The 12764-nt window shown below is 44.4% G+C and overlaps 1 protein-coding gene across 2 annotated transcripts in view; it reads right to left on the reverse strand.

Moving 5' to 3' along the window:
- The window catches only part of LOC110530834 (CTD small phosphatase-like protein), a 43859-nt gene that overhangs the window by 8131 nt on the left and 22964 nt on the right, over window positions 1-12764 (reverse strand). Inside the window, exons 2-4 of one of the 2 annotated variants that reach the window (XM_021614118.2) lie at window positions 6027-6184; window positions 5649-5681; window positions 2706-2807 (exon numbers count right to left, since the gene is read on the reverse strand). In XM_021614118.2, the coding sequence (XP_021469793.1) occupies window positions 2706-2807; window positions 5649-5681; window positions 6027-6184 (293 nt within the window). The remainder of the gene's footprint in view (window positions 1-2705; window positions 2808-5648; window positions 5682-6026; window positions 6185-12764) is intronic. The other variant, XM_021614119.2, reaches the window with a different exon arrangement.

The raw sequence follows: 12764 nt of genomic DNA on the forward strand, positions 1-12764 counted from the left end.
TCTCTAACATGGGACAGAACAGTCTCTACTGCTGTTGACTCTCTAACATGGGACAGAACAGTCTCTACTGCTGTTGACTCTCTAACATGGGACAGAACAGTCTCTACTGCTGTTGACTCTCTAACATGGGACAGAACAGTCTCTACTGCTGTTGACTCTCTAACATGGGACAGAACAGTCTCTACTGCTGTTGACTCTCTAACATGGGACAGAACAGTCTCTACTGCTGTTGACTCTCTAACATGGGACAGAACAGTCTACTGCTGTTGACTCTCTAACATGGGACAGAACAGTCTCTACTGCTGTTGACTCTCTTAACATGGGACAGAACAGTCTCTAACTGCTGTTGACTCTCTAACATGGGACAGAACAGTCTCTACTGCTGTTGACTCTCTAACATGGGACAGAACAGTCTCTACTGCTGTTGACTCTCTAACATGGGACAGAACAGTCTCTACTGCTGTTGACTCTCTAACATGGGACAGAACAGTCTCTAATGCTGTCTACTGCTGTTGACTCTCTAGTTAGCTACCTTTAAAATGGACTTTTCCCCCCAGAACAGGTAAGAAAATGGTGCTGCTCTCGGAGTTGGTTATCTATAAACTCAGACTGCTTTACAAACACACAGTGCTGCTAGCTCACAGCAGACACATCCTGGATCTGTCCTACTGGAAGTTGTTGAGGAGGACACAGAGGTCTGTAAAGGAGAAAGGAAACGCTCTCTGTTGTTTTATCTGCAGCTCAGACTGCTTTTAGTGACGAGAGATAAATGCTTTTTGAAGTCAGTTTGATTCTTTAAAAAAAATTAACAGTTTTCAATTTCGGTTTCAATTATTTGGGTTGGATGCTGTAACACAGAATAAAACAATTAATAAAAGTCCCATGAGGGTAGCGACTGCCCATTACTGCTGATCACTTATCATCACTTTATATATTTCAGTTGTGGTATACATTACATGTGTCTTATTTGATGACTTTATTATTTCATTCCAAGTCATCTCATCTCTATAGAGCTGCTGTCTGACAGAATCACTGTTATAGTAGTTCTTCAAAGTAAATAAGGCATACTTTTATGACTGCTGAACACCAACTATCAACCACCCAGATCATGTATTTTCAGGTAGAGATACCTGGTGAAGCAACAGCTGCTCTCTATATTACCTCAAGATCACGATACGTCGCTAAGCAACAGCTGCTCTCTATATCACATGAACACGATACGTTGCTAAGCAACAGCTGCTCTCCATCACCTCACGATATGCCGCTAAGCAACAGCTGCTCTCCATCACCTCACGATATGCCGCTAAGCAACAGCTGCTCTCTATATCACCTCACGATATGTCGCTAAGCAACAGCTGCTCTCTATCACCTCACGATATGTCGCTAAGCAACAGCTGCTCTCTATATCACCTCACGATACGTCGCTAAGTAACAGCTGCTCTCTATATCACCTCACGATATGTCGCTAAGCAACAGCTGCTCTCTATATCACCTCACGATACGTCGCTAAGCAACAGCTGCTCTATATTACATAATCACGATACGTCGCTAAACAACAGCTGCTCTCTATATCACCTCACGATCGGGCATTCTTCTCTCTTCTGTAGCAGTCGTAAAAGTAACACAGACCGGACAAGTGCGTGCGCACTGGATTATGGTCATTGTAGTTAATTACCACGTTTTATGCGCTAAAGAATGTCGAATTTGGCTAGTTGGAAACTACAACTCCCTACTACATCGCAAGGTTCAGGCTGTATCTGATCGACCTCGAGAGATAACACTGCAATGCGTGTACTGAGCTCTCAGGAAGAAAAACCAAAACAAAATGGAATTCAAATAATTGAACCGACATCTGTCAATTAGTTGTTTATTAAAACGCGAAAAATGAATGGCTCAGAACTAAGTACTTTACAAACACACGGTCTAATGTACGTGTAACCCTACATGATTACAATGAACAGACGGAGAGCAGTGGATCTAGGGGAACTCAAAGTAAAGAGGAAACTGGAGGTTAAGTCTACACATTATGACAAAGGCAAGATGAGCCTCATTCAACATACTATTTATGTGTATTTAACCAGGCAAGTCAGTGAAGAACAAATTCTTATTTACAACGACGGCCATACCGTCGGCCAAACCCGGACGACGCTGGGGCCAAATAGTGCGCCGCCCTATCAGGACTCCCATTCACGTCCGGTTGTGATACAGCCTGGAATCGAAACCTAGGGTGTCTGTAGTGACGCCTCTAGCACTGAGATGCAGTGCCTTAGACCGCCGCACCACTCGGGTGCCTATGAAGGCTGATGAGGGGAGAATTAAAGCGGGAATCGTGCAGCAGTCTGTGCAGACAGACAGACAGACAGACAGGCATGAATTCAGGAGAAACCAATTAGATAGCTCTTCAAAGCGTGATGGAGTCTTGAGTGAGAGGCCAGCCCAGCCAATGAGAGGCCAGCCCAGCCAATGAGAGGCCAGGCCAGCCAATGAGAGGCCAGCCCAGCCAGTGAGAGGCCAGGCCAGCCAATGAGAGGCCAGCCCAGCCAATGAGAGGCCAGCCCAGCCAATGAGTCGAGTACCAAGTTCAACTTTGTCTCAGAGGAAAATTGGTTTTGCAGAAATAATCTAACATAAAACATGAAAACTGTACATTTATAATACCAGCCTACCAGGGCTTAATTTTAAAAAACAACATTTTTTTTTTTTACCTTGAATGAGCTGTGTACCAATGTCTCATCCAAGTCGATCACTACACACTTCTTCCCATAGTCTGATATGTTCATCTCTGGTAGGAGGAATTTGGCTGGAGGCTGAAGGAGAGAGAGAAGATATTATATGTTAGAGAATGAGATGGAGGTACAGAGAGGGAGGTAGAGTAGAGAAAGAGAGGAGAGAAAGAGGAGAGAGGAGAGAAAGAGAGGAGAGAGAAAGAGAGGAGAGAGAGAGATGAGAGGGAGAGATGAGAGTGCATAATCAACACATTGAGATATCATTAGTTAAATGTGTGAGGCAGGGTGGATTAGCAGCCCAGTGTTAATAGTGAGTCTGGTGTTTCCCATAAAGAAAGATTAAGGGAGAGAAACATGAACACTAGCTAACACTGTGCTGGAACGGTCTGCTGGTTCTCTCTTCTGAACAGATCGGGTCTACATCGAACAGAAACAACAGACACCACGAAGGACTGAAGCTACCCATCCCTGCCTGGCATCATCTCAGAACAGGAATCCCATCATCTCTGTCCTTCCCTCTCAACACTAACCAAGTGTAATATATATATATATAGTGTGTTTAATCCCTCCAGATTTCTCCAGATTTCGGTCTAATCTGAAGAGATTAAAGTTAACTTTCACACATTCTGTCAGACAGTAACAGGTCATGTTGCGGTCAACCGGTACAGACCGAGCCCGTGTTCCATTTCTCTCTTTTTGTTGTTATTGTTTTACATTCCAGATACAGTGCACTACTTTTAACCAGGGTCCATAGGGGCTCTTGTCAAAAGCAGTATACTTTATAGAGAATAGGGTGCCATTTGGGACAACACACAGACAGGACTACTTTCCAGAAAAAAATCACAGTCTGTCCTTCACAGGAACACGGGACTATGTTAAACACCAGATCAATGTCGCTAACTGAAACATTTCCTGCGTGGACCTGAAGTGCTATGGAAAACGGAAGCCCTCCGTGATGGAGATAGTGAAAAACGGACATGCAGCAGATTACTCCATTAAAAAAAAGAAGGGTAGACTCAGCAATAGGAGACGATAATACACACAGTGACCACGGCAACTAGTTCCCTCTGTTCCCTGCCTCGAGGCCGAAGCGGAGTCTAATGTTTAATGGACTTAGACCTTGGGTGTCATGGTTCAGACACAGACTGTGGTAGGTGATCTAGCCAGTGTTTATCTTCACTAGCTAGATAACGAGCTCTTCTCTAATACCCTCATTAGCTAAATGGGATCAATCACCTCCTACTTTCCATGAGAGCAGAATATATGGCGGTATACCGAATAGCACCCTATTCCCTAAGTAGTGCATATGGCTCTAGTCAAAAGTAGTGTACTATGTAGGGAATAGGGTGCCGTTTGAGATGCAGGCGTAGACTACAAGAACCAATGGGATTGAAGCTCTCACAGAGTACGCCTATGTCTGTAAGGCAATAGCGGAGAAAAAAAAAAAATTCATAGTACATTGCTTGTGCACTATGAGTGGCGCAGCGGTCTAAGGCACTGCATCTCAGTGCTAGTGGCGTCACTACACACCCTGGTTCGCTCCCGGGCTGTATCACAACCGGCCGTGGCCAGGACTCCCATAGGGCGAAGCACAAATGGCCCAGCGTCGTCCGGGTTAGGGGAGGGTTTGGTCGGGGTAGGCCGTCATTGTAAAATAACAATTTGTTCTTAACCAACTTGCCTAGTTAATACATTTTATATATTGAAACTGTATTTAAGTGCAAAATGTAGCATAAACCTCATTGTAATCAGACAGTGTGATTTAATTATAATTTTTCTTCAGCCATGTGCCTTAAGGAGGGGCAAACATGTCACCCCTACAGCTACTTTTACTGTCAAAACGTATTCAAGAGGCTTCGTAGTGGCTTCTTCTATGGCCTCTTCTGGACTTTCTACATAATTGATAGGCAGGCTGTCTAGGAGGTTCAGTTCGTTTGTTTACCTAGAGAGCGTCTCATTCTGGTCCCAACAGATTATTACGTTGTCTGTCGTTGAACCAAAATAAAGTAGTAGAAACAACACGTCTCTAAACTGGCTTTAGAACCAATCCAGGAAGATTGGTCAGGCTGGCAGTTAGTGTTGTTAGGAAGTTTTTACAAATGCAACCAAACCACTTATATCACTCATGCAGGAGACGCAATATGCTTGAACACTGTTTGATTGCTTACGAACACCTAAAAATTAAACCCACCACCATTCAGATAAGAGGACTTCAGCCCCACCCCCCCAAAATAATCTAATTGCGATTTGTGTACCAAAATATTGCAATTTGAGATCAAAACACTTAGAATAGAAATAGAATGATGGTTCTAATGTTATGGTTGGAATACAATGGGCATTTGGAATGCAGTTTTGTTGGCATGACAACGGAAGTAAGGGAGGAGAATGGTTGTGAGAGTAGGAACCAAAGTGTTGGTCAGTGTTTCACCATGGGACCCTAATTAGATTTAAATAGACAGGTACATTCAGACAACAAATATTTGCCTTTTCCTCTCAGATTAAGAACAAGCTGTTGCACAAACAATGCTGATATTCCACACCACTGGTACCGGCCTGTAGCAGAGCAAAGGTTTACTAGCAAGATTTGTCCCATCTCAGTGGATTTAGCTAGCGATTAGAATTAGGGGCTAACACACATTTTTTGGGGGCACATTTGCAGCTTAATAATGCAATTTAGATTAAAATGTGATTAATCGTGCAGCCCTACCTAGAGCCAAGACATTCAGAGCAAATACAGAGCCAAATCTTAGACTTGAGATCCATGTGCCTATAAGTCACATTTATCTCATTGGGCAGCAATGAGTGACTTAATGATTTACATGATAGTCAGTCAGTGTTAGGATCACGGATCTTAAGTTAGGATTCAGCCACTTAAGGACTGAGCGGCCACATGCAGAAGGAAAGATAAATAGTGATACATACACTAGGGATAGGAATAACCTCGACCTGGTCAAACTAGACACACAGAGAGAGAGAGACAAAGAGACACAGACAGAGAGACACAGACAGAGAGACACAGAGAGACAGAGACAAAGAGAGAGAGAAAGCGAGACAGAGAGAGACAGAGAGCGAGACAGAGAGAGACAGAGAGCGAGACAGAGAGACACAGAGAGTGAGAGCGAGACACAGAGAGAGAGAGAGAGACAGAGAGAGAGAACGTCACAAACATGGAAACATAACAGTCAATGTTGAAAGATTCTGGAGTTCTTCAAAGACACTTCTCTTCTTCATTGTTTATCCGCAGTTTAGAAGTATTGTGTGTGTGTGTGTGTGTGTGTGTGTGTGTGTGTGTGTGTGTACCTTTGGTTGTGTCCCATTCTCCTCTGGAGCTGGAGGCAGGGAGGTGGTTGTGTTGTTGGAGGCAGGAGGCTCCACATTGTAGTTCCTAAAGCAACAGAAGAACGTACTAAAGATGCCTGGACTCCTCTGCTTCTTCACACTGCTGTTGGACTGGGAGACTGGGGGGGGAAACAGAGGAGAGAGGTTAAAACATTAAGAGTAAAGAAACAGAGCTACTGAAAATGCCTGGACTGCCTGGAGGAAGAAATATCTTGCTGTGTTTTTGTAAACGCAAATCTAAAATAAGTCTTATTGTAATTTCTTGCAAAGTCTCAGACTAATTTTGTGCTTCAGTTACACTTCTCCACTCAGATGATAAATCTTTGCGGTGGTTTTCAGACCAATCAATAGTCCCACATTCATGAACAGGCATTCGATCAGCAGACGGCGCTCTTGACTGATGGCAGCGAGAAAATGGCGATGGTTTTAGCAAGTTCAAATCCACCAGTACCTTCAAGCAAAACATTAGGAAATGTAGCTGGCTACATTTTTTTCTGTGGTAAACATAAAAAAAATCTGATGGCCGTGCATCATCTTTGTAAAAAAAAAATATCTTGCTCTTTCATTGTATGCTGATTTACTTATGTGTGGCTGCTAGCCAAATGGCGTTGCACTTCTGTTGTCATCTGATGAAAACTACGCTATTTTCTGTATCATTTTTAGCATTCATTTATTTACTTGCCCGCCCCATATCGCTCTATAGAAAGCAACAACAACAACAAAAAAACACTTGCCTTTAAATATAAAACGTAGGTGAAATGGTTTAAATTAGAGGTCGACCGATTAATCGGAATGGCCGATTAATTAGGGCCGATTTCAAGTTTTCATAACAATCGGAAATCGGTATTTTTGGGCACTGACTTGGAGTTTTTTTTTTGTTACACCTTTATTTAATCTTTATTTAACTAGGCAAGTCAGTTAAGAACACATTCTTATTTTCAATGACGGCCTAGGAACGGTGGGTTAACTGCCTCGTCAGGGGCAGAAATACAGATTTTCACATTGTCAGCTCGGGGGATCCAATCTTGCAACCTTACAGTTAACTAGTCCAACGCGATAACAACCTGCCTCTCTCTCGTTGCACTCCACAAGGAGACTGCCTGTTACGCAAATGCAGTAGGCCAAGGTAAGTTGCTAGCTAGCATTAAACGTATCTTATAAAAAACAATCAATCATAATCACTAGTTAACTACACATGGTTGATGATATTACTAGATATTATCTAGCGTGTCCTGTGTTGCATATAATCTGACTGAGCATACAAGCATACAAGAATCTAAGTATCTGACTGAGCGGTGGTAGGCAGAAGCAGGTGCGTAAACATTCATTCAAACAGCACTTTCGTGCGTTTTGCCAGCAGCTCTTCGTTGTGCGTCAAGCATTGCGCTGTTTATGACTTCAAACCTATCAACTCCCGAGATGAGGCTGGTGTGACCGAAGTGAAATGGCTGGCTAGTTAGCGCGCGCTAATAGCGTTTCAAACGTCACTCGCTCTGAGCCTTGGGGTGGTTGTTTCCCTTGCTCTGCATGGGTAACGCTGCTCCGATGTGGTGGCTGTTGTCGTTGTGTTGCTGGTTCGAGCCCAGGGAGGAGCGAGGAGAGGGACGGAGGCTATGCTGTTACACTGGCAATACTAAAGTGCCTATAAGAACATCCAATAGTCAAAGGTTAATGAAATACAAACGGTATAGAGGGAAATAGTCCTATAATAACTACAACCTAAAACTTATTACCTGGTAATATTGAAGACTCGTGTTAAAAGGAACCACCAGCTTTCATATGTTCTCATGTTCTGAGCAAGGAACTGAAACGTTAGCTTTCTTACATAGCACATATTGCACTTTTACATTATTCTCCAACACTTTGGTTTTTGCATTATTTAAACCAAATTGAACATGTTTAATTAACTACTTGGGGCTAAATTGATTTTATTGATGTATTATATTAAGTTAAAATAAGTGTTCATTCAGTATTGTTGTAATTGTCATTATTACAAATACAATTTTAAAAAAATATTTATTTATTATTATTTTATTATTATTATTTTTATTTTTTTATTTTTTTATTAAAAAAATATATTTTTTTTTAAAAAATCGGCCGATTAATTGGTATCGGCTTTTTTGGTCCTCCAATTATCGGTATCGGCGTTGAAAAATCATACTCGGTCAACCTCTAGTTTAAATCAATGAATAACTCAACTTCATTATTGAGCAGAAGTATAGCACTCTGGGGAAAAAAAGAGCAGAGAGAAATACTAATGAATGATATATGAATGCACATAGCTGCTTTCCTGCAACCGAAAACAACCCGTGTGATGAAGGTAGCACACAACTCGTGTGATGAAGGTAACACACAACCCGCGTGATGAAGGTAACACACAACCCGTGTGATGAAGGTAGCACACAACCCGTGTGATGAAGGTAAAACACAACCCGTGTGATGAAGGTAGCACACAACCCGCGTGATGAAGGTAACACACAACCCGTGTGATGAAGGTAGCAGAGTAGTGTAGTAGCTGTTGTTGACCCTGGTCTGACAGACTAAACCACTGATCAGAAAATAACCAGTGACATCAGCCACACATAGCCTAGCTGTAGACGCTCTCTCCCGCTTGTTCGGTCTCTTCCCGCTTCCCTGCCCCCCCATGTCTCTCTCTCTCCCTCTCCCCCCCATATCCCTTCCCCTGTCTCTACCCCCCCCCCCTCCCCCCCTCTCTCTCTCCACAGCCCCGTAAGTCAGTCAGACTGACCCGGTAGAACCAGCCTATACAAGGCAGCATTCCTCTCCCTCCCTCCCTCTCTCTCTCTCTCTCTCTCTCTCTCGCCCTCCTCCAATCCACTCCCCTCCCTGCTCTCCTCCACTCCCCTCCCCCTCCTCTCTATTTTCTCTCCCCCCCCTCTCCTCCTCCTCCTCCCCTCCCACTGAAGCGAGAGCTGCGGTCAGTCCACCCACGCTCACACACCCAGTCAACCGCCCCTCAACACTCCCAGTCAAACTCCCCTCCTACGCCCCTCAACCCCTCCCCCCCTACGCCCCCTCACCTCTCCGCGGGCCAAGCTGCAACACCAGGGCCAGTTCAGGAGGGTGCAACGTTAGTTACATAATGTTCAGAGGATAGAAATGTATTGTGTCACTCACAGTTAGGTCTTGGTAACGTCCCAAACCGCACACTATTCCCTATATAGTGCCCTACTTTTGATCAGAGCCCTATAGGTGTGTGGGTCCTGGTCAAAAGTAGGGCACTATGTAGGGAATAGGGTACCGTTTGTGTACAAACACGCACAAAGCCATCCCGCCCGCCCCCACTTAAACCAATCAGATCACGTCTCCCTGTTCCTACTCCCCTCCTACAAGCAGCAACTCAATGAGGAGCCACTAACACAGTGAAAAGTGAGGCACTGGACAGAGACAGACAGACTCACTGCTGCAGGACTGAGAATAATGATAGGAATATGCTGGATGAGTCCTTCACCCAGGACTCACCGGTCAATACTGAGGAATATATATATATATCGTCAGTCACAGGCTTTATTAGGAAATGTGTTGATGTTGTACCCACAACAACAATGCGGTCATATTCCAACCAAAAACCCTGGACGAACGGAGATATCCGTACAATGCTGAGAGCCCGTACTGCAGCATTCAATGTCAGCGGTGAGGACGGCCCAGTACATCACTGGGACCATGGCCCTCCAGCAGGTGGTGAAGACGGCCCAGTACATCACTGGGACCGTGGCCCTCCAGCAGGTGGTGAAGACGGCCCAGTACATCACTTGGACCGTGGCCCTCCAGCAGATGGTGAAGACGGCCCAGTACATCACTGGGACCGTGCTCCCACCCATCCAGGACATCTACTTGAAACGGTGCCTAGGGAAGGCCCGCAGCATCATCAAGGACCCCACACACCCCAGCCACAAGCTGTTCTCTCCCTTACCGTCGGGCAGACGGTATCGGAGCATAAGGTCTGATAGAAACAGTCTCTGAGCCTGTTGGTATCTACAAGCCATCAGACTGCTGAACACTTGAACTGGACTGACCACCTGCTCTGATTCTCCACAACTTCGCACACACTACTACCATACTCTTATTATACTGCTCAGTTTATACACTGCCCCCAATCCCCCCCCTTCACCAAAACACATGTAAATAATGAGACTATAAATTGTGTCTTCCTGTATTATATTGAAATGTTTGTTCTATTCTACTGAGCCATTTACTCTATGTTCGTATACTTATCTTGTATTATTTCATATTGTTGTTGCATTGTTGAGAAGGAACCATTTCATTGGATGTATGTATGTATGTATGTATACCATGTGTATCCCGTACACACAACTAATACAAACTTGATTTGGGACGCAGGCAGGATGTCAAATCACCATCACTTCACCTCTAAAAGGATTGGCGTAATCTTCTGAGAGAAAAAAATACATTATTCCAATGGATTCACATTATTAGGGCAGAGAGCAAACAGGTACCATGGTGACATCCAAGTTGCAGGAGTCTCTCTCTATCTCTGTATGTATGTCTCTCTCTCTCTGTATGTCTCTCTCACTCTCCCAGTCTGTATGTCTCTCTCTCTCGGTCTGTATGACACTACCTGTTTGTCTCAAATTCTCTGACTGTCTCTCTCACACTGTCTCACTCTTCTCCATCTCTCCCTCCCTCTCATTTCATCATCCTCTCTTCCTCTCCCACGCTCTCCCTCTGGCTTCCAGTCAAATTAATGACTGCTTCTCTCACTTCAGTATGCTGGGTATTTAAATCTCTCCTTCAATCTAAGACCGACACAGCGAGAGAGAATTAACGAACTAGCCTAGGCATCCATCGATGACAGAGCTGGGCTATAGAGCAAGATTGAACGATATGGGAATTTTGTATCCGATACCGATTTTAGAGTGGAATATTCACAGATACGCAATATTTCGTATCATTATAGAAAACTTCAAACCAGCCAGGTCACCCATGATACAAGTCAGTATTCGATGTCCATCCATGTTCTGAGGACGTTGGGAGATGTGGAAACCTGCTACTAGGGGGCAACAGTGAGCGCTGTTACCTTCTAAGTAGGTTTTGGTTTACTAGGGCGTTGTGGACGGGCGTTGCTAGGGCGTTGTGGACGGGCGTTGCTAGGGCGTTGTGGACGGGCGTTGCTAGGGCGTTGTGGACGGGGATGGGCGTTGCTAGGGCGTTGTGGACGGGGATGGAGGACGGGCGTAAGCATCCTCTTTCCGATTCCAAAGGTTGTTTAAGATTTTTGTTTTAAGCCGACCCCAAACCTTAGTTAATGCCTGAACTATATAACTATATACTATAACACTATTTTGGTGTTTTGGTAAGGGCTCAGAGTGACGTCACGTACTCAAGACGGCTCAACCAATCACCCGACGGGTTCTATGAAATTGCCCGAGAGACACAGTTAGCCTTCGTCGATGAGTCATCAGTGGGAAGCTGGAACACCACTAGTGAAGGAGCCGTTTCTGCGCTCCATAGGACGGCCATATAAACATCCACCTCGCCTCATATAAACATCCACCTCGCTTCAAATAAACATCCACCTCGCTTCATATACAGTGGGGCAAAAAAGTATTTAGTCGGCCACCAATTGTGCAAGTTCTCCCACTTAAAAAGATGACGCCTGTAATTTTCATCATAGGTACACTTCAACTATGACAGACAAAATGAGAGAAAAATCCAGAAAATCACATTGTACGATTTTTTATGAATTTATTTGGTCACCTACAAACAAGCAAGATTTCTGGCTCTCACAGACCTGTAACTTCTTCTTTAAGAGGCTACTCTGTCCTCCACTCGTGACCTGTATTAATGGCACCTGTTTGAACTTGTTATCAGTATAAAAGACACCTGTCCACAACCCTAAACAGTCACACTCCAAACTCCACTATGGCCAAGACCAAAGAGCTGTCAAAGGACACCAGAAACAAAATTGTAGACCTGCACCAGGCTGGGAAGACTGAATCTGCAATAGGTAAGCAGCTTGGTTTGAAGAAATCAACTGTGGGAGCAATTATTAGGAAATGGAAGACATACAAGACCACTGATAATCTCCCTCAATCTGGGGCTCCACGCAAGATCTCACCCCGTGAGGTCTAAATGACCTAGTGAATGACCTGCAGAGAGCTGGGACCAAAGTAACAAAGCCTACCATCAGTAACACACTACGCCACCAGGGACTCAAATTCTGCCAGACGTGTCCCCCTGCTTAAGCCAGTACATGTCCAGGCCTGTCTGAAGTTTGCTAGAGAGCATTTGGATGATCCAGAAGAAGATTGGGAGAATGTCATATGGTCAGATGAAACCAAAATATAACTTTTTGGTAAAAACTCAACTCGTCGTGTTTGGAGGACAAAGAATGCTGAGTTGCATCCAAAGAACACCATACCCACTGTGAAGCATGGGGGTGGAAACATCATGCTTTGGGGCTGTTTTTCTGCAAAGGGACCAGGACGACTGATCCGTGTAAAGGAAAGAATGATTGGGGCCATGTATCGTGAGATTTTGAGTGAAAACCTCTTTCCATCAGCAAGGGCATTGAAGATGAAACGTGGCTGGGTCTTTCAGCATGACAATGATCCCAAACACACCGCCCGGGCAACGAAGGTGTGGCTTCGTAAGAAGCATTTCAAGGTCCTGGAGTGGCCTAGCCAGTCTCCAGATCTCAACCCCATAGAAAATCTT

Source organism: Oncorhynchus mykiss, chromosome 8 (assembly GCF_013265735.2).
Source record: "Oncorhynchus mykiss isolate Arlee chromosome 8, USDA_OmykA_1.1, whole genome shotgun sequence".
Lineage (NCBI taxonomy): Eukaryota > Metazoa > Chordata > Actinopteri > Salmoniformes > Salmonidae > Oncorhynchus > Oncorhynchus mykiss.